This window comes from Gossypium hirsutum, chromosome D12, assembly GCF_007990345.1.
Source record: "Gossypium hirsutum isolate 1008001.06 chromosome D12, Gossypium_hirsutum_v2.1, whole genome shotgun sequence".
Taxonomy (NCBI): Eukaryota; Viridiplantae; Streptophyta; class Magnoliopsida; order Malvales; family Malvaceae; genus Gossypium; species Gossypium hirsutum.
In genome coordinates this window covers 56,830,494-56,852,553 of record NC_053448.1, presented here as the reverse complement: position 1 = coordinate 56,852,553, position 22,060 = coordinate 56,830,494, and the positions used below count along the sequence as shown (strand labels likewise).

Here is a 22,060-nt window from a genome sequence, read left to right as displayed (position 1 = left end):
TTGTATTTTTTTTGTTGAGAGGGATCAATTTTATTCATTTTCAAACTTGACAGTGATCAAAAGGGTATTTATACAAATCTGTTATTCGAATTATAAAATTAAACTCGATTCAAACTCAAAACTCAAATTATATATTCAAGTTGACTTAAATAAGTCGAATAACTCGAAATTTAATTTAATTTTTTTAATTTTCGAATTAAATCAAATTTTCCTCAAATCATACAGCTTTCCATTATTGTCTTTTGATGATTCGCTAATTAAGTGATGACAAACCTCAACAAAAGCTTTATTCTTGATCCAATTCCTCAAATAATCAGGATAATGATGGGAAAGTTTGTCTGCTTTTAAAATTAAAATTGAAGGGTTCTGAATTGTATATGCAGTGATGGTGGTCCATGACTTGAAACAATCAACGGATCCAAAGAAAGAATTTTAAAAAGAGGGGGAGGTTTTGGTAATTTGCCTCTGGTTTTGAACTTTTAATCGATTTATGGTAATGTTATTGATGGACTAAATAAAACTATGTGTGATACAACCTTCTCAAATACTTAACTAATCAACAATTTTATGGTAAAACTATGTGTCTTGATGAGTAGAAGGAAAATTGGTGAAAATAATACTATACTTTGATCTTGAAAGAATTGTCCATCTGGGGGGGGCGTGAATCAGGTGAACTCCTTTTCGGTTTCTTTTTTCTTTTTAAGTGTTTGGATGCTGACACTTTTGGTGTATAATTTCAACAAGGCTCTTGTGCGACTGTGACGCGAAACCCATTTCCCAACAACTCTTAATTTTTCTTATTAAAACTTTCTTTTTTTTTAGTAACCATCATAAATCACAGTCAACAGTTAAAAATACTATAAACTCTTACCCAAATATTAATGGAGGAAAGAAACAAACTAACAATATTGCGATATTAAAGAGATATGTGACATTAATCAATGGTTAATAATTGCATCTTAATTCTTATCACTTTGATGATAAAATATCATTCTTAAAAATTCTATTGCGTGCTACATTATCTATTCATCTCCTCTTTATCTTCATTTTAAAGTCTAATATTGCTTTTACCATCACATTACTCTATCTTGAGAAAATTCTCCGCTAGCAATTTCTAACAAATCTGGCAACACTTGGTAAGATGTGTTAGGACATAATAAAAAATAAAAACTAAAAGAAATTAAATTAGAGCCATTTACTAGCTTTCACTTGGTGATACTTGACACAATTTGAAAGAAATAAAGTTTTTTTTTTTGAGGCGGTGTAAGAGAAGAGTTATAAAAGGTAAAAAGATCTTTTTAATCCCTTTCTATTTCGATATTGAGCAAATTGGTCTCACTAAAAAATTCGAAATAATTTAATATTTGTCAATTTTGGAAAGTGAGCATCTAAGAACAATTAACCAAAGCATTAATGTTTTTGATCAATTTTACATAATTCAATTTATATAATAACAAAATTAGCTCTCAAGGTTTATACATTTTCCATATATAAGCTAAAGTATTTTGTAAATATTGAATGTTTAAATTTATGTACAATTGATAGAAAATATTAATTCTATTCACTTTTGAAATTATTATGAATTAAATTTGCTTTGATTTAAAAAATAATTTATTCAAAGAGATTAGAATGATGTTTTTACTTATTTTTAGTATATGTTATGTAATTTTATTTTACATATTTCTAAATCATTTTTTCACCTAACATTAATCACTAATTCAACTATGGTTACACTAATCAAATATTTTTAAAGTTGTTCATTACTCGATATTAATTAATTTATTCAGTAATATGAACATTTAATACTCTGTAAATATGAGAGGAAAGTTGATATATAGAAGTTTAGAGGATATGTTAGCTCGCATTATAGAAGAGGCCATATTCAAGCCGTACAAATGTCAGCTTTCCGACCCACATGATGGATTTGACTGCCGCTTTAATCAGATTCTACAAAACTGTTATAGAGTAACATAGATCATCGTTCTGACTACGGAATTTTCAGCGTTATTGAATTTGCTCCAGAAAAAAATTTATAATTTAAGAATATCAGACCATGCAATACAAATATGTGCTCAAAACCTCTTAGCCAAGCAAACAGCAGACATAGCTAAATAAAATTGAAATAGCATTCGACATATACACCTTTTTAACAGTTCTTTACACTTAAAAAGTTATCTCTTCACGTTCTAAGGTTCTTTCATCTCTTTTCACAGTTGAGAATCTGTGTCTGATTAATAACTAAGTAATTCATAACATCCAAATTGGCAACATCAGATCTGACTTGTCTTTGCCAGTTGCTTAAACATTGAACTGTCATGTCATGAGATATGAACTTGAGGGTATAAAGCCAATAAAGTGTACATGGATGCTGCTTCCAAGTGAAGGCTGTAAAGATATATATACTTTCTCTCGAGTGATAGAGAAACTTTACAATAGTGGATTTTGATGAACGCATGTACATAGAATAGTTGACGCTAATTCCATTTCCATGCATTCTTATCCTTTTATCTTTTTCTTTTTGAGATTTCAATGGCATTTTTTGATTTGTGGACACCATGGAGAAAAGATAAAGTAAGGCTTAAGCTTGCGTAAAAGAAGGGTTGAAAATAAGATCGATCTATGCTGTGTTTCTACCAAATGACATCGACTAAAGGCAAGGCATTGCTGGACCTTTTAAGGGGGAAAAAGAAAAGAGAAAGCTTTGCAAATATACTTTGAAGTTGGCCTGTTTCTACACATTTCTTCCTTGGGGACCAACTTTTTTTCCTGTTCTTTTTTGAGGTATTATTTTCCTTTTTTAAGTGTGATTTAATTGTCATTTGATGACAAATTAATATAGAAATTTATAAAAATTATTATAAATGACAATTTTTTTATATAATTATAAAAATAATTAAAATTGAAAAAAAAATATTATATGCATTATAAAAATATAAAAAAATGACTTTTTAAACATTAAAAATTATAAAAAATTATATGAAGAATAAAAACTATAAAATAAAATAAAAATATATGAAAAATATAAAAAAAACTAATTTTTTTCATTTGCATACTAACCAACGTTAATACTTCAATAACTATTAAAAATTATAAAATATTTATTTCATCCTTGAAGTCATTTGCTATGCTCGTTTACCACAGACCTCCCGAAAGCTTACATCCTCTTCGTCCATTATCGATGACAAGGGAGTGTTTTAAGATGTAAACTAAAGTGAAATAAGAGGTTGAGAAGGCAAATGACAATGAACCTATATATTAAAACTGTAAATATTTTTATATTTTTATGTTTTTGGAGTTTTATATTATTTTTATTTTTTCAATATTTTATATTCTTTTTTGAATAATTTTTAATAATACATTTTTTATTTTGTATTTTTATAATACTTTAATTAATTTTCTATATCTTAAACATTTTTTCATAATTTATATTTTTTATCATTTATAATTTTTGCACATTAATGTTTTTTTATGATCTTTAAAAATATTTTTATAATTTTATTAAAAAATTATGATTTTTATAAGTTTTTTTTTATAAATTTTAAAGGTAAAATACCCGTTTCCACCACGTTACACAATCCTATCATGTCACATGACTAAACCCTTCCCCAAAGAAAATGAATGTTGTTACTCTATAATAGTTTACCGTTAACTTTAACGATAAAAAAAATTAACTAATTATAATTTTAACATTCAAAAGTTTAATTAAGTAAAATATATATCAACTTAGTTAATTTTTTTGAAAAAGTTTAGGGGCTTGTAAGACCCTTTTTAAGTTAAATTTTGCTCATTTGACATATACACAAAAATATCTTTATTTTTTATTTTTTTTTCTAAACCTTATAATTTGATATGTGTCACTATTTTTTATTACAAAAGAATTTATCTAAATTTATAATATATTATTAAAACTATTTAATTTATCAAAAGTAACAAAATGATCGAAATAAATTTTCCAAATTGATATCTCAAGAATTGTTTGTAATTGAGGTATTTGGTTTCTCTAAAAGAATTTGTATTTTTAGTTAAAATCAGTTGTTTTCATGACTAAAAATCTAAGAAAAAGACCTATTCGATTTTTTGTTTTTTAAAAAGAGAGAGAAATAATGAGTTAGCTTTAATATTTACATTTTTTTATGAATTTAACCTTTTTTTTAATATTTTGACTTTTATCTTTTAAATTGTAGTCAAGTTACTTTCTTTTGAATAGAAAAAGTTGATTGAAATGTTAAAATTTTGACGACACTAACATGACAGCCTGTGTGATAGTTCATATGTGTTCCATTGTTGACATTTTTTTTTTAATTTTCAAATAAGTTTATGTTTTTTTTAGGTATATTTAGATTGCTACATGGGTTACCATGTTAATGTCGTTAAAATTTTAGTAGTTCAATAAACTTTTACATCCCCAAAAGCAATTTAACTAAATTTTTAAGATTGAGGGTTAAGTGATTAAAAAATTTAGGACCAAAGTGATCAGAAAAAAGAATCAGAGTCAAAATGATAAAATAAGCAAATGTTGGGGATTAAATTTATCATTATGCCAAAAAATAGCCTAAAGCTTAAATAAAAGGTATAATGTCAAATTTAGATATCAATTACTTTTTTTTTTGTCAATTTGGTCATTAATCTTTCAAAAAAGTCAAATTGTGTTCTTAATAAAAATGCTGACTAAAATATTAATTTTTTTAGTGATGTTGGCGTTGAAGGCTAAAATATTTGTCTTATATGTTACGTCAACAAATAATTTAAAAATTATAAAAATATTCAAAAAATAAAATTCAATTTTTTAAAAAAATAAAAAAATTAGTATGAAGTACATGTGCGTGTTATCATGTTTAAAAATTTAACTTTAGTCAATATTGTAAGTAGAAAAATAACAGTTCAACTTTTTTTTAAAGGTTAATGGTCAAATTAATAAAATAGGTAAATGTTAAAAGTTAAATTTGGTTATACGCTTAAATTAAAAAATATATTAATTTAACCAACAAGTGTTGAGTGTAGTAATAAGACACATTATTAAAGGGTAACCATAAACTCTTATTATGAATCATAAAATAGACAAAAATTATTAAAAAAACTAATTTAAGGATTTTTTTTTATAAAAAAAATGAAGGACTAATAAAATCCGAGTGCTATATGGCAAACGATCTATGAGAGAAAAAGGAAACAACTGGAAAAAAAAAGAAAAGAAAAAGGCATAGTCTTATTCCAATCATTAACTTTGCAAAACCTTAACCAAGATACTACTTAAAAAGTTGCCAATGTAAATTAAATTTCTCATTATTTTTGGCAATGCATATAGACCATAGTCTTTGATTTTTTAAGAAAGAAGGAGCTGAGCTGGCTTGACATGTTTTCCAGCTATTATAGGATTAACAATTTTGTACACTTGTTTGGATAATAATAGATTCTCTTGACAGTGAAACCTATTTTTCTTTTTCTTTTTTTATTATTATAAATTTACATTATTGGTTTATAAAATTATACATCACCAATATTTTAAAAAAATATGTATTTATTAATAAAATAATATCATATGATTTATTAATAATACACAAAATTATAGCAATTTTTAATGCATCAAATACAAAGTAAGAAAAAAATGGACTATTTGACTGATTCAATACAAAAAATAATGGAAGCCCAGCCACAAATAGAAGTTGAAATTGGAGACAAGTTGTAATCACCTAATTTTTTTTAACATTATAATCCCCTAAAGTTTTAGACACCAAAAAAAAAGAAAAAGAAAAAGAACAGTAGTACTACAGCCTAATAGTTGAGTTTACATTCAATATTTCAACCTATATACTTCTCGTCTCAAAGACAACCTTAAGTACAACTTGCCGTACGCATGTTCACAACTTCACCTGTCCCCTACTTAGATAGGAGAACTAGAGGATAAAAAGGAAATGCCGTTATGCTTAGTTAATTCTTATTCCTTTTTACATGGCTATAATCCCAATTCCCAAATCTCCTCATAATCCACAACCTTAAAGTCAGCATTCCCATAATTAGCCCTCCAAGGAAAAAAAAAGGTAGAAGAAAAACCATAAAGTTTTTTTTTTTTTAAATGGGCAAAAGAAAAGTAAAAGAAAACAGACGTGGATTTTTCAGTTGATACCCAGAAAGCTATTTACCTTCACATATAGTGCGGATGATCCAGCTTATGTGGTCCATTTTGTGTTACAGTTCATGCGTCAAATTTTCAAACATCTAACCTTATTATCTTTTCTTTTTCATGATTAATAAATATGGTTTACTTTATTATTATAGTATTTTATTGTATTTACAATATATTTATAGAAGATACGTTTTTGCATGAAAACCGTCCAGCCAATGGGGCTCTACAGCTGTTGTTGGTTTACTTTGTGTTGAATGTTGATTACCCATTTGACTTAAAAACTTTTATATATTTTTAAATTGCCCCAGTAGTGTCAACTTTCCTTTTTGTTTATTTGGATTGCTTCATTTTTTGTATATATTTATTGTAATGGTGGGGTATAACCAAATCCTGGCTGCTGAATAGTATGATCATCGGTTTTTTTTCCCCCTTCCCCATTTATGATTTCTTGTCTTTTTTTTCCCTCCTCAAATTTATTGGTTCTTGTCTTAATCAGTGTTTTTCTTTGCTTTTATAGTGTCATCATTCTAAGTTATTATTTGTGGTCGGAAAATTTTTTTGTTAGTTTAAGGGGTTAGCTTGATGATCTGGGTTCTAATTGTTTACCACCTTAAGGTGAAGTTTGCTATTTTGTTTGGGTTTGCATTTGTTAAAGTTTTAATCTTGTTGGGTTTTCATTAGAGTTAAAAATAACGTTTTTTTTTTCTTTACATAGCCAGTGAATTGCTTGACATGAAAGCGTGTTGCATTATCAATTGAATTATGACTGTAGTTATGTTATATTGAAAGTGACTTTTTGATTTTTCTGGGTCTGTTTTTCTGGTTATAATTGAATATTTTATAATATATATAAAAAAAATGCTTTTGCCAATTTTCTAGCAGAGGAATTTTGGACGTCTGAGAAGAGGACCATAGAGAATTTTCTTTTTCCTTTTTATCTATTTTTTGCAAGTTGAGGTTTTATATGTCTGAGAAACATGTTTTTCTCTGTTTGGTGCCTAGCATGAATCTTCCTTGTGCTTGGCATCAAATAAGCCGACTTTAGTCCTTGTTGTAATTGTCTGTTATAACTCTATATATTAATCTTACAGAACTGTGAATATCAGACAATTTAGCCTCCTGTTCTTGCTTCCATTTTCAAGGTCCACAACCTGTTCTTTGGAAGCTGCTTATATCTACTCTCAGTTTTCTATTCTTTTTTTGATAAAAGATTATGAAAACTAGGAGGGGAAGGCGTTCTGAGGTATGCTTCGGTGCTTACTGGTTTTTGCTTTATCCAAATTTGGAATTAATGTAAAAAATGATGATTGAATTGCTTAACTTTGGTCAATTTGTTTTGATTTTAGGCCTTTTGGCCATCCATTGTGATGAAGAAATGGTTGAATATAAAGCCAAAAGTGTATGATTTTAGTGAAGATGAGGTCGACACCGAAACCGAGAGTGAAGATGATGGTAATGTCATGTCACATTGATCAATCTATCTTTTCCTTATACTTTCCTTCTTTTGATGATGTTTTTCTTCAATTTTCATCCAGCTTGCTCTATTAAAGACTCGAGATTGGACGATGATGAGGATCATACCCATAGGACACCAGGAAAGCAATCTGACTGCAGAAGCCGAATTTCAGGCAATATTTGTTTTCTACATCTGTGCTTTGCCTTGTTAGAATAAAAATTCTGCAATATTTCTTTCAGCTTAAGAGCATATTCAAACTTATCTGTGTTGATTCTTCTTGTTCCCTTCTGCCATGCCTGTTTTTTGCTATGCGGTAAACATTGATTTCTATTGATGTCGCCCTGATGGCCTTGGTTCTTAACCATGCATGTGACCTATATGTAAAACTGTTAAAATATATATGCAATGTCCACACCCCTGTATTATAGAGATCAAAATATGAGCCTAACTAAGGTCTTAAGTAAATTGTTGTTATCTAATAATTTGTTTGTCTGAAGTTGTTTTGTATGGTTTGATGTCTCATTGTTCAGATTCACCTAGTAAGGGTTATCGATTCAGACACAGGCGGGGGAAATCAGAAACTCTGCGTGCACAATACATCAATATAAAGGATGTGAGGTTGGCCGCAAATTGCTTATGCTTAAAGTGAACGCCTTAAGGTGTTGTGTATTAATTCTTATTGAAACATATTGTGGTTGCATATGTAGGTTGAGAATATGCACTTGGAATGTTGCTGGACGACTTCCATTCGAGGATCTCAAGATTGATGATTGGCTTTGCACCGAAGAGCTAGCAGATATTTACATTATTGGGTGAGTATTTCCTTTCTCTGCTGGACCTTATACCATTTGAGGTTTAATCTTCCACATCTTTGCCTGCTGTGGATGAATAAGCAGCATGTGCATATGCAATTTACTTATATTTTTCTCTCTCAATTGCTGGTTGTTGCTTGACTATTGGTTTTGTTTTTAGATGCTTCTGTTTTTTTTTCATCCAATATTTTAATACTAGATCTGCTTTGGACAGCTTCCAAGAGGTAGTCCCTTTGAATGCCGGAAATGTATTCGGAGCCGAGGATAACAGACCGATTCCTAAATGGGAGGCAATCATTCGAAGGACTCTGAACAAATCTTCGGAACCTGAAAGCAAGCACAAATGCTATAGTGCCCCACCTTCTCCTGTGTTAAGGACTTCTTCGGTTGCAGATGTATTAGCAGATGAAATAGATGCCACACCGTTGGGAATTATGCGTGATCTGGAGACTGCTAATGGCTATGAATTAGAAGAAAAAGAGTTGAAGAAAGTTTCTGACATTGGACAAAATTTAAATATGAATAGAATATATGGAGTCGATTTTGACACTAGGTTAGACTGGCCAGAACACTCGTTAGATGCAACCCCACAAGTTGTCTCTTCACATTCGAAATTGCGGAGAGTACTAAGCAGCTCAGCTAGAATTGGCTTTACTCTGGCAGATAACTCCATCCTTTGGCGTCCGCATCATGCGTTGTTAACAGGAAGAAGATTGAAAAGATCACACTTTAGCTCCGGAAACCTAGAGTCAATTGTGCATGAGGAACCAAAGCTAGAGGTTGGTGATTCTTTCTCCGAGATATCTGACGAGTTTCCTGAAGAGGAGGATGATACTTTCTTAGAAGTACCAGTGGAGCAACAAGACAATGATGGGGCAACGTCACGTCCAAAGTACGTAAGGATAGTTAGCAAACAGATGGTTGGAATATACATATCGATATGGGTACGAAAGAGGCTGAGGAGACATATAAACAATTTGGAAGTCTCTCCCGTTGGAATTGGTCTTATGGGCTACATGGGAAACAAGGTATTGACTATTCTTCTATTCTAGGAACGGATTAGGCATTTTACAGATGTCTTTGACACCAAAACTACGGTTCATAGCTACCACAAATACTTTTCTAGTGAATTGTTTCGGCTGCAAAGTGGATGACATTTACCATTAGCACTGATCAAACACTGAACATGCATGCTTTATTATTATTATTATTGATTTCTTAAATGGGTTTTGCTTTTGCAGGGATCGGTTTCTGTTAGCATGACACTTTTTCAGTCCAGGCTGTGCTTTGTGTGTTCTCATCTGACTTCAGGTCATAAGGTTGGAGCTGAGCAAAAACGTAACTCCGATGTGTATGAAATTATACGACGTACCCATTTCTCATCTGCCCTTGATACAGATCAGCCCCTAACAATTCCATCTCATGAGTAAGTAAAATTTCAGCATCTAATTTTTATTAATTCTGTTCACACTTCATGTACGCAAGAACTAGTCAGTTTGCCAATTTTTGTGGAGCAGTTTGCATTAATTTGAAGCAAACAAACAGCTAATGTCAATCAATGTCACCTATATTCTTAGTGAATTCTACATGAGACATTAATTTGTAAATGGCTATTCTCTTGACAGTCAGATATTTTGGTTCGGGGATTTGAATTATCGTCTCAATTTGTTGGATGCCGAGGTTCGAAAGCTTGTTGCTTTAAAGCGCTGGGACAAACTAATCAACTATGATCAGGTGAGTATCAGAGTGATCTAGTTTTACCTTAGTGTACAGACTTTTTTAATAACAAATGGCTTCAATTCTGTTCCACAGCTTCATAATGAACTGTGTAGTGGCCATGTATTTGATGGATGGAAAGAAGGGGTAATAGACTTTCCTCCCACCTATAAGTATGAAATGGACTCAGATAGATATGTTGGTGAGATCCCTAGAGAAGGAGAGAAGAAGAGATCTCCGGCATGGTATGCAATAGCTTTTGTAAAGTAACGAACAAAAATGTGATTTAAAAGTTAGAAAAGATTTCTGGAAATCCAACATTTCTGGCACAATGTCACTGATTATTCATAAACTGCCACATTATTCGATTGCTTATAATGTGTATTAATTCGCTTGGTAGGTGTGATCGTATACTCTGGTCAGGAAAAGGCATAAAACAACTTTGTTACCAGCAAGCTGAAATACGATTCTCTGATCATCGACCCATCAATTCAACGTTTTTACTTGAAGTTGAAGTCTTGGACCATCGGAAGTTGCAAAGGGTTCTCAATGTTAGCACTGCTGCTGTTCATCCTGACATATTCTTTAATGAAAATGAAGACTTTGAGCTTTAGCAGAAAAACCAGGTAATAAAACTTAACAATTAACAAGTTACCAAGCATACCAGTGTCTTGATGACCGTTCCCTCTGTGCTAAGAATCTGAACAAAGTTGTTATTATGAAAAAAAAAAAAAGAAAAAAGCTCATCTCGATTTGATATTCAATGATATACAATAATAATTGTTCTTTCAATGTCTGATTACATGTATTATTACAGAAGCAGGATACCAAATAACACGACGAGATGAAAGCTGGGTGTCTTTTTTTGGGGGGACATGTTCCGAGATGCCACAGGAGGATTCAATAACATAGCATTACAGGAAATGAGCAAGCTACTTTATGTTCAAGAGATGACAGTAGGATATTGAGTAGTTTGCAGTGGGAGTCAAACTATTATGATATAGAGTTAACTACAGCTTTAGAACTTGTCGTTTTAGTGGAGCTGGAAGTATAGAAACTAAAAATTCTTTTCTTCTTTTTGTCTTCTGTATATTATAGTCACCTTTTAAGTTTATATTTCTACAAACTCCTCATACAGGACAGCCCACAGAAATTTTGCAGTAATTTCAGCATGTCTTGTAACTTTTCTCTTCTTCTTTTTTTTCCCCTTTAATTTTTGAAGTTTGAGCCAAATGTTGGTGATATTATAAACTAAAATTGGCATTTCCAGAAGTTCATTGAAAATTCAGACTGATGAGAAAGATTCAAGAGTTAGACAGAACCATAATTTGACTATGAATTTATTTATTTTAATAACACCAACAGGAGCTTAAATTATAATATATGTGTTGAAAGTTTGTTTTTGGTTTCGAATCAGATCATTCAGACTGTAGCAGTGGCAAGATTAGTAGTGACAAATGACAATAAAGACAAAGAACAGTTAGATTAGGTGTTGGTTGTATCTACTTTGATTAAACAGCTCGAAGGAATTTTTTTTAAAGATAAGTTGGCTTGAATAACACAGAAGAGGCATTAATGATACAAGAAAAACGTAGCTGTCAAAATGTGTGCCCATATATATATTGATATAGCCATGCAATATCTATCAACTTGAGCCACCTTAATTCTACAAGCGATTTTTTAATTTTTCAATTTGCTTGAATGGAGATTATTAGAGCATCCTTCACATTAGTGGTTTTTGTTTTAAATATGGTTAGAATTACATTAAGTGTTGAAAATGAAGTTCTGTATCTTGATTACTACAAAGAAACATGTCCCTTGGCAGAAGAGATTGTTAGCAGAAATGTTGAGATTGCAGTGCTCAAAGATCCTCGAATGGCAGCCTCGCTCCTTCGCTTGCATTTTCATGATTGCTTTGTTATGGTTAGATCTCTTTTCTCAGTATCATATTTGGTTACCTTTCATTAATTTTTGGGTTTAATTGATGAATGTGATTTGGGGTGTTAGGGATGTGATGCATCAATTCTTTTGGACAACCATGGAGACATCATTAGTGAAAAGCAAGCAGGGCCTAACCTCAATTCTGTACGTGGATTCAAAGTCATTGATGAGATAAAGTACATTTTGGAAGAGGCTTGTCCCCTAACTGTCTCCTGTGCTGATATTCTAGCCATGGTTGCTCGCGATGCTGTCGCTTTGGTACTTTTAAATCTCTCAAATAGTGTATATATATATGAATGATCTAATAATGTATGATGCGAGGCAACCATGATAATACCATCCTAGTTAACCTAGTGTTGTGTATTTCATCAGAGAGGAGGCCCAAGATGGAAGGTTTGGTTAGGGAGGAGAGACTCCATGAAAGCAAGCCTTGATGGTGCAAACCAGTTCATCCCTGCCCCAAATTCCTCTCTGGAGACTCTTATTTCCAACTTCAACGAACAAGGTCTCGATATAGAAGATTTGGTTGCTTTGTCAGGTAACTGTCTCAATCTTGTATGTATGTATGTATGTATGTATGTATGTATGTATGTATGTATGTATGTATGTAAAGCTAAATTCTGTGGTTAACAGGTGGCCATACACTTGGGAAGGCAAGATGTGTGAGTTTCAGACAAAGGGTTTATGACATAAACATGGAAGAAAAGCGTGACAAGTACAAAAGATACCGGACATTTCGAAGAATCCTACGGTCCATATGCCCGGATTCAGGAAGGGATGATGCGATTGCACCGCTCGATTTTTCAACTCCTGCAAAGTTTGACAATCATTATTACATTAACATACTTGAAGGGAATGGATTATTAGGATCTGATAATGTGTTGGTCACAGAAGACCATGAAGGAGAGATAATAAAGCTGGTTTGGGTTTTCGCAGCTAATGAAGAGCTTTTCTTCAGTTCATTTGCGAAATCAATTGTTAAGATGGGCAATATTAATGTACTCACTGGACTTGAAGGAGAAATTAGAAAGAATTGTAGGTTTGTTAACCCTTAGGCCTTAGCAAGAAAATGACCAAGTAGCTCCTTCAAAGAAACAGTTTGATGTAAAAATATTTGTATCAAGTAGTGTTATGATTAACCAGTAGTTTTGGACCACAGCACTTGTGATCTCTCAATTTATGAGAAACAATATATGCCCCATATTCACCATCAAAACTGATCATTAGCCTCTTAAACACCTCCTTCGGCAAAAGTTGAATGCTGCAATTCAAAAAACAGGGGCTGACTAACCTTTTCGGCTTTTATTTTGCAATTTACAATTTGGGCCCTAAATTTTAAAGTTTTATCTTGTTTCGTTGATTTCATTCTCACCATTAATATGAAAAAAACGCCCTTCTTCATAGTGACTAATTTCCTTCTTGTTTAGCAATTAATTATCTATATCACTTTTATCATCATTATTGTATCCAATTAATAACTAAAGAAATATGCTACTAGATTGTCTTGTAATTAAGGACTTCTTATTTCTTTATATAATTCATCAATTCTTCTTTTCGAGCATACGTTTTATTTGATTAATTGATTATTTTTGAAAGGTGAAATATTAAAAGAAAAGAAAAAACCAGATCTTGAGACAACATAAATTAACTTATTGTTTCAATGTAAGAATTATTAAATATAGTTGAAAAAGATCAAATTGTAAATTTATTAATAGTTGAGTAATCAAATTATAAATTTACTCATCTCCACAATGTCAGTTAGGAACTTAATTCAAATAGTTGAATGATAAATTTATAATTTTTACATCAAACAACCTTGAAGGCTATGGTCAAGCCTTCGTACTTTCAGAAGACCAGAAGCTTGATTGCCGCGACATGCTCTTCCTTCTTCCCTTGCCTGTGCCCTTGCAAAATATGAGATTCTGGCCGACCAATACCCCTTCATTCAGGTAATCAGTAATCATCCTTCAACTTCATGACCGTGATAGGGTATAGCATTAATCGTCTGCAACTTATGCTGTTTTCAGAGCAAGTTTTGATAGATACTCAATGGAGTTGCATAAGGATATGATTCATCTCATGAAGTTGATTGCCACCAACTTGGGGACTGTTCCCAAGATGCTTGCAAGATTTTTTGAGGATGGAACACAAGGAATAAGGATGAACTCCACCTTGTCCAGAGGCAAACAAGGCTATTTTACTCATCTAATCTAAAAAAAATTAATATTTATAAAAATAACTCTGGTTCAAAAATATTCACCCAAATGACTTGATATGAATAGTAAAATTAAGTTATGGGGAATAGATGGCCGGCACCACTATTTTTTCTATTAAAAAAATAATTTTTGGGGTTTTGGACACTAGATGCCCGGCACCCATGTATTTTTTTAATAAAATTTTGGTGGCCAGCACCCCTTTATCTGATTAAAAAAATAATTTTTTTGGGGGGGTGGAGTGCCGGCCAACAAATGGCCAAAATCGCCGAACAAAAAAGATTGGGAATAGTTGTAACAATCCGATTTTTAGTAGTGTCGAAAATAGTGGTTCGAGGCCACTAAATTCTACAAGTAAGGTTGTAAATTCTATTATTTAGTATTTATGAGTCAAATGTGGTTTTAGAAATATTTTTGAACTCGCAATTTAAGTTTTATAATGAATTATTATGTTCGAGTAGTAAAATTCTAGGTCAAGTGGTTTTAGAAAATGAGGTATTGAGACCTCGTTTCTATAAATCGAGCCGTAAATATTTTTATAAGTATTTACGGAGTGTCATTAAGGTAGTATTAAAGTTTCGATAGAAAATTTTAACGTTTTGATAGTTAATTAATTAAAAAGGACTAAATTAAAAAAGGTACAAAACTTGTGAATTATAATAAATAGTGATTAAATGACTTAAATGGTAAATATGGGAGGATTTAAAGAGTTAATAAAGCCCATTTGTGAAAATTTTATTGAAATTTTTGAAAGTTTCCATTGATAAGTATTAGATGTTTTAGATGAATAAAGTGATTTTGTTAAATATTGATTTTAGGATCAAATTGTGAAAAATTAAAGAATTAGGGTTTGGTATTAAATTTCTGTTTTATCAAGAGCTGTATGATAGCCTAGAATATTTAGATAAATTATTAGTTGAGAAAAAAAATTAGTTAATTTGATAAGATTAATTAGTTAAGGACTAAATTGTAAAAGTCGAGAAAGTTTGGGTTAATTGTGTAAATTAAAAAAATAGAAGGGTATTAATTTTGAATTGAATTAGAACTGAAATATATGCTAATGAATGAATAATTTTATATTTTAGATCAAGATCCCATAGATACTCATGAAAAAAAATTAGCAGAATAGTCTCTAAAATCTTGCAAATATTACAATTTAACCTAGGTAAGTTCGTATGGTTAAACTTTAATATTTATATTGAATTGATGAATGGTATTATGTATTTATTCTATTGTTGAAAATGAAATATTGTTAAAGTTATAAATTTGAATTTGATATTTGGATTGAATGGAACGCAGGATTTGAGTATATTCGGCATTCGGCGAATTGACAGCGTTGGAGGAAAATGACAGCCAATTTACCCAAGTAAACCGAGGTTCAGCATTTGTTGCGAACTTTCGTGTTTACTTTTCGTTTAGCTCTCACGAGCTTCTATTTAACCCTTATGAGTTTCCATTCAGCTCTTACGAGCTTCCGTTCAACCATTTTGGGTTTCTGTTTAGCTCCCATGAGCTTCTATTCAGCCTTCGGGCTTCTGAAAAAGATGTACTCTTATCCATAAGTCGTTCTCCGATTTGGGAAGATTTGGTAAGTGAATATATAATTAAAATTGAAAGACATATTGTTTGTTATTGATATTGATTTGAAATAAGTGTATTCATCGAGTGAAGTTGCGATTTGTAGGGAGTTTACATTGAATGAATTTATTTAATTGGTCTGTTATAGTAGGTTCGGTAAGATTTATGTTTAACCCATCGAACTTACTAAGTTTCATTAAGCTTACTCATGTTGGTTAATGTCTTTGTAGATTTTCGAGAGGTTGGAAGATCAGATCAGCACATCAAGTCACACTATCTAGCTTATTCCGGTAGTTTTTGAAACGTACACTATGGTTTATATGGCATGTATAGGATTGGTGTGGATTTGATTAAAGTTGGTTTGTGTAAATATTATGAAATTACATTTTGTTTATATTTTCAATCAACTTATATATGTATATGTGGTCTTATCATGCTTGATATATGTTTGGTGTGGTTAAGTGATGAATAGTTTATAGGCATGTTGGTGAATGAGATAGTATAGTATGTTTGGTATAAATATGCAAATATATGCTTTGATCAATATGGTAGATTTGAATGTTAAATAAATTTGATAATATGATATGTTTAAAACTTGATTTGGTTGTATTGAAGGTTTTGTTATGGCTTATGAATGTGCAAATTTAAGTGTTTAGGTTGAAATAAAAAATGGGTGAGAAATGTGACTTGAAAAGAGTCTATTTTCATCCACACGAGCGGAGACACTAGCGTGTATCTTAGTCGTGTGTGACACACGGCCTAACACACAGGCGTGTGGTTTGGCCTTGTATCCCCTGCATCTACTAAATTGTAAAACAAAATACTTAGGATTTTTGACACGGCCTAGCACACGGGCGTGTGGCTTGGCCGTGTGACCCCTACACCTTAATATTACAAGTCAGTATACTCACACTGCCTAGAACACAGGCGTGTAGCTTGGCTGTGTGACCCAAGTCAATAAGCACCCTAAATTGGACACGGGTTGGGACACAACCGTGTACCCCTATTTCGACAGCCCACACGGCCTGAGACACAGGTGTCGGTCTGGCCACACGGGCGTGTGTCCCCTAGTCTTTTGAAATTTTTTTATATTTTTTGAAAAATTTTCTGAGTACCCGGTTTAGTCCCGATTTATTTCTAATGTGTATTCTGAGCCTTGGAAGTATGTTATGTATGTTAAATGATATGAAATGTTTGTATTTGATCTAAAAAGTCTAGTAATGCTTTGTAACCCTGTACTAGCGATGGATAAAGGTTAGGGGTGTTACAATATTGCAACATAACCCCTCTTTGTTTTCTCATCTTTTTTATTTCTCAAGTTTAATTACATATTTTTTATTTTAAAACAATATTGAACTACTTATAATGTTTTTTTAATTATTATTGCATCACTCACATTATTATTAAATTTAAAATTTTCATGATTGAATTTTCTCATCATATTTGAATTTTCATGATTTTTTTAAAATTTTTATTTTTATTTTGTTAAATGCAACTTGATTGTTGTTAAACTCAAGTATAAATAATAAATTAAGTCTAAAAAATTATATTTATTTTTAAATGTAATGATAATTGTTTGGAGGTGGTTTTGATAAAAAAGTTATTAAAGTTATCTTATTTTAATATATTATTTAAGAACTTCAAACTAAAGTATTTTAAAACTATTTATTAATTTTAATATTGAATTTTATAATTGTGAAAATATATTAAAATGCTAAATACAGTATCCAAAATGACAGTAATTGATACTAAACTAGTTAATTTTCAAATCAAAAGTAGTTAATTTAAATTTAATTTAAATTTAATATGCACAATTAAATTATATGTTTTTTTGATAAAATTGGAATATTCTTTAATGATTTTCATCTTTTATAATAATTCAAATAAACATTGCTAAATTATTGTTTTTTTTATTTTAAAAAACTAACGAGTAATATATTTATAAAATATATAGTTCAATATATTTTAAATTAATTTTTAAATTTAATGATAATGTGAGTAATGCAATAATAATTAAAAAACATGACTAGTAGTTCAATATTGTTTTAAAATATAAAATATGTAATTACACTTGGGAAATAAAAAAGATGGAAAAACAAGGAGGGGTTATGTTGCAATATTCCTAATCTTTTTTTGTTGGGTGATTTTGGCCATTTGTTGGCCGGCACCACACCCCTAAAAAATTATTTTTTAATTAGATAAGGGGTGCCGGCCATCAGTGTGTCAGCACCTCAATTTTTATTTTTATTTTTAAATATATGGGTGTCGGCCATCTAGTGTTCAAAACCTCAAAAATTATTTTTTTAATAGAAAAAAATAGTGGTGTCGGCCATCTAGTTCCCATAATCTAATTTTACTGTTCATTTCAGGTCATTTGAGTGAATATTATTTTTTTAAGTCAAATGGGTAAAATAGCCGACAAACAAGGTATATGGTACATCACTATACTCTATTGCGAAATGGTCATTCATGCAATGACGAACTCAAGTCACAAATATGCGAGCTTATTTGAAGTTACGAGCTCAAACAAAGCTGCGAGCTCATCAAAGTGTGAGCTGTCAAGGGTTTTGGCAAACCCCCAAATGAAGTGCGAGCAAGGTTTGCATATGCTGGAATTGATGTTTTTGTTAAATCTGTTACTTAAAATTGACTTGTTGAAACAAGCAGAATTAGTATTAAAATGATGTTTTTAGATACTGATTTGACAAATTAGTTCGTGTACAAGTTTTATTTTTACTTTTCCAAAATGTTTTGGTAGGATTAGTTGATAACTTGTAACCATTTCACTTATATATTGTAAATTTTTGGAATGAAAAAGATGATGAATATACAAGCAGTTCATTCTATCTGCTAAGTGTTCTCTTTGCTTATCTTTGTTCTGATCTCTCGGTACAAAAAACACCAACACACTCAGACTCTACAGGCTTAACGCTCTTGCTTCAAGTGAATGAAGTTGAAGGATTACAAATCAAGAGAAATGAGAAATGGGTGCCTATTAAACCCATCCCTACCGCATTTATCATCAATATTGGAGACATGGTGGAGTTAACATAAGCATAACAATACTTGAAACTCCATACACTTGACTGATTGAATATGTAAAGTGCCCACTAATCGAAAAGATGTTGTACATGCATATTATGACTTACGAGCAATGGAGAATATAAAAGCTTAGAACATAGAGCTGTGGTTAATCCGGAGAAAGAGCGGCTGTCAATTGCAGCACTTCACTATGGAAACAAGAATGCCCAGATTGGCCCTTTGCCAGATCTTCTTAAGACCAACAAAGCACTATATAATACTATACCAGCTGAGGAGTTCCTGAACTTGAAGCTGAGCAGCAAGCTTGATGGGAAACATCTGTTGAATCAAATGAAGATCTAGTTCAAAATCTTAGTTCACTTTATCAACTCTTTGTCCTTGTTAACATTTTTAAGGAAATGGATTGTTATGATCCAATAGTGTTAAAGTTACAATAGACCATGAAGGGGAGCAGGGCGAAGCTAGAAAATTTGTTAAGAGTACTGAAATTAAATTGTAATTTTTACGAATATTTTAATTGTTTACATCTTTTAAGGATTAAATTAAACTTTGATCATTTTTAGGAAGCACCAAAGTATAATTTTATTTTTAAAGTTTTAAAAGGTCAAAGTAATTTTTTTTCCGGGTTGAGGCACCTATCACTCCCCTAACTATGGCCCTAGCTACGCCCCTTAGGGGAGATAATAAAAGCTGGTTTGGGCTTTTGCATCTAATCAAGAACTTTCATTTTGTTCATTTCACAAATCAAGTGTTACAATGGTGAAATAGTGTACTCAATGAAATTGAAGGAGAAATCAGAAAGAATGGTAGGTTTCTTAACCCTTAGACCTTAGGTTTGCTCAAGAAATGACAAACTAGGGCCTTCAAGAGACCTACTAAGAAATTGTTTAATGAAAAAGTTAATTGTATTATATCTTTGTGATTAGCCAATTGCTGTGCAATTAATCTTTATGGCCTTTCCTTTTTATCAAGTGGAATTTGTGCAAGGTGCATTATAGAAATTAGAAATGATGGATAATAAAATGATGTATCATGTTAGAGTAGCATTTAGCATATAAACAGATAAAAAATTTTCTCAGATTGAAATGGACACAAACGTGGTGAGCAGAGGATTTGCTGGTTCTTTACCTGTTGATAGTGTCCAAGCACTTGCATCCAAGAACCTGAAGAACATCCCATCCAGATATATCAGACCTGAGGTCGAATTTGTAGTTTCCATAGATGAATCCCAGCAGTTTCCTGTAATTGACATGAGCAAACTAGATAATGATGATGAACAGAAAAAACTCCATCAGGCTTGCAAAGACTGGGGTTTCTTCCAGGTACCTAATTTAAACAGAATTCTTAAAGAACCATAACTTTTTTTTACATCAATGGACTTAGTAGTTCATCTTTACTGACGTTGAAACAGTTAATCAATCATGGGATAGCAGATGAACTGATTGAGAAAATGAAGATTGACACTCAAGAGTTCTTTAAGTTGCCATTGGAGGAGAAGATGGCTTATGCACAGCTACCAAATGAGATTGAAGGTTACGGTCAAACCTTGGTAAGGTCGGCAGATCAAAAGCTAGATTGGAATGACATGCTCTTTCTTTTTCCCCTGCCTGTACCGTTAAGAAATATGAGATTCTGGCCGACCAATCCCCCTTCCTTCAGGTAACTTGACAATAATGATCCTTCAACTTCATGGCCGTATTAGGATGTCTGTAACTTGAGTTGTTTTCAGAGAAACCTTTGACAAGTACTCGACGGAGTTGCATAAGGTTATGATTTATCTCATTAATCGGATTGCCAAGAACTTGGGAACTGATCCTGAGATGCTTTCAAGCTTTTTCGAGGATGGAGCACAAGCTATAAGAACGAACTATTATCCACCATGTGCAGAGGCAAGCAAGGTATTGGGTGCATCTCCACACTCTGACGCCACAGGCTTAACACTGTTGCTTCAAGTGAATGAAGTTGAAGGATTACAAATCAAGAAAGATGAGAAATGGGTGCCTGTTAAACCCATCCTTGGCGCATTGATCGTCAACATTGGAGACATAATAGAGGTAACATGACAATATTTGTAGCTACATACAGACATTAGACTTGATGGATTGTATATGTAATGTGCCTCGAAGTGAAGAGATGCTATGAATGCAGATTATGAGCAATGGAGAATACAAAAGCATAGAACATAGAGTTGTGGTGAATCAGGAGAAAGAGCGGCTGTCATTGGCAGCATTTCACAGTCCGAAAGCAGGTACCGAGATTGGACCATTGGCAGATCTTGTTCGGACAAACAAAGCACAGTACAAGACTATGTCACTTGAGGAGTTTCTGAGACTGAGGCTTAGCAGGAAAGTTCAAGGGAAACATTTGTTGAATCAAATGAAGCTCTAGTTCAAAATCTTATTGACTTTATCAGCTCTTCGTCCAATGTTAAATCTCTTCTTTTGCGACTTGATTTCAATGTTTGAAATAACAGGATTATTGTATCTGGAAATGCAACAATTTGTGAAAACTATATTTAAAATCGATTGAGCTTATTTGACATGTTTCCAACTGCATGAAACTCCTAAATAGCGTTTGACCCATACTCCCAAATGAACTCCTAAAATCTAAGCTAACATTAACACTTTTGAAGGAAATGGATTTTTATGATCTGTTAATGGTGTTAGACCATGAAGGGGAGATAATAAAGTTGGTTTGGGCTTTTGCATCTAATGAAGAAGTTTTCTTCAGTTCATTTGCAAAATCAATTGTTAAGACGGGAATATAAATTTATTTACCGAAATTGTTAGAGAAATTAGAAAGAATTTGTTGCTGCAAAAAAGTATTTGTATCTGTATTAAATTAAATTATAAATTATAAAAAATCATATTCTGTTCCTATTAAAAGAATAGAAAAATTGTATTTCATTCTAACATTGCTTTAAACACATTCTCTTTTCTTTCTTTCTTTTTTTTTTTTTGTCTTCTCTAAAATCTCTTCGTCTTCTTTTTCTTTTTCATTGTTTTCTGTCTGTTATTCTGATTACTAAGTAATTTTAGATTAGCTCGTAACAGAATGGTAGGGTTTTGTTCGAGAAAATGACAAAGCAGGGTCTTCAAGAAACTACAAAGAAGCAGTTGATGTAAAAATGATTATATTAAATAGTTCTAATTAAACAATTGGTGTGCAATTTTAATTTCTC

General features: G+C 31.6%; 4 protein-coding genes across 5 annotated transcripts; all 4 read left to right on the top strand.

Moving 5' to 3' along the window:
• The first annotated feature begins 6,326 nt into the window (after positions 1-6,326).
• On the top strand, positions 6,327-11,287 carry LOC107946725 (type I inositol polyphosphate 5-phosphatase 2). Of its 2 annotated transcripts, XM_016881165.2 has the most exons (12): positions 6,532-6,736; positions 7,264-7,364; positions 7,468-7,573; positions 7,657-7,749; positions 8,108-8,195; positions 8,285-8,389; positions 8,604-9,417; positions 9,631-9,815; positions 10,015-10,123; positions 10,202-10,350; positions 10,506-10,731; positions 10,923-11,287. In XM_016881165.2, the coding sequence occupies exons 2-11, from the start codon at positions 7,335-7,337 to the stop codon at positions 10,717-10,719; spliced, it is 1,893 nt and encodes a 630-aa protein (XP_016736654.2). In that variant the 5' UTR covers positions 6,532-6,736; positions 7,264-7,334; the 3' UTR covers positions 10,720-10,731; positions 10,923-11,287. The 2 variants fall into 2 exon arrangements, 1 of the variants encoding a protein (XP_016736654.2); XR_001696977.2 differs by lacking the exon at positions 10,202-10,350 and having other exon boundaries at positions 6,327-7,364.
• Positions 11,288-11,681: 394 nt separating this feature from the next.
• LOC107946726 (peroxidase 20) lies at positions 11,682-13,378 on the top strand. The gene is made up of 4 exons (XM_016881166.2): positions 11,682-12,028; positions 12,113-12,304; positions 12,419-12,584; positions 12,680-13,378. Exons 1-4 carry the CDS (start codon positions 11,807-11,809, stop codon positions 13,099-13,101), a joined length of 1,002 nt encoding a protein of 333 aa, XP_016736655.2. The 5' UTR covers positions 11,682-11,806; the 3' UTR covers positions 13,102-13,378.
• Positions 13,379-14,095: 717 nt separating this feature from the next.
• On the top strand, positions 14,096-19,221 carry LOC107944209 (S-norcoclaurine synthase 1-like). The gene is made up of 3 exons (XM_016878036.1): positions 14,096-14,228; positions 18,656-18,887; positions 18,987-19,221. The coding sequence occupies exons 1-3, from the start codon at positions 14,096-14,098 to the stop codon at positions 19,219-19,221; spliced, it is 600 nt and encodes a 199-aa protein (XP_016733525.1).
• Positions 19,222-19,784: 563 nt separating this feature from the next.
• LOC107946727 (S-norcoclaurine synthase 1) lies at positions 19,785-21,413 on the top strand. Its single transcript, XM_016881167.2, has 4 exons — positions 19,785-20,201; positions 20,291-20,538; positions 20,609-20,933; positions 21,028-21,413. The coding sequence occupies exons 1-4, from the start codon at positions 19,965-19,967 to the stop codon at positions 21,265-21,267; spliced, it is 1,050 nt and encodes a 349-aa protein (XP_016736656.1). The 5' UTR covers positions 19,785-19,964; the 3' UTR covers positions 21,268-21,413.
• The last annotated feature ends 647 nt before the right edge of the window (positions 21,414-22,060 follow it).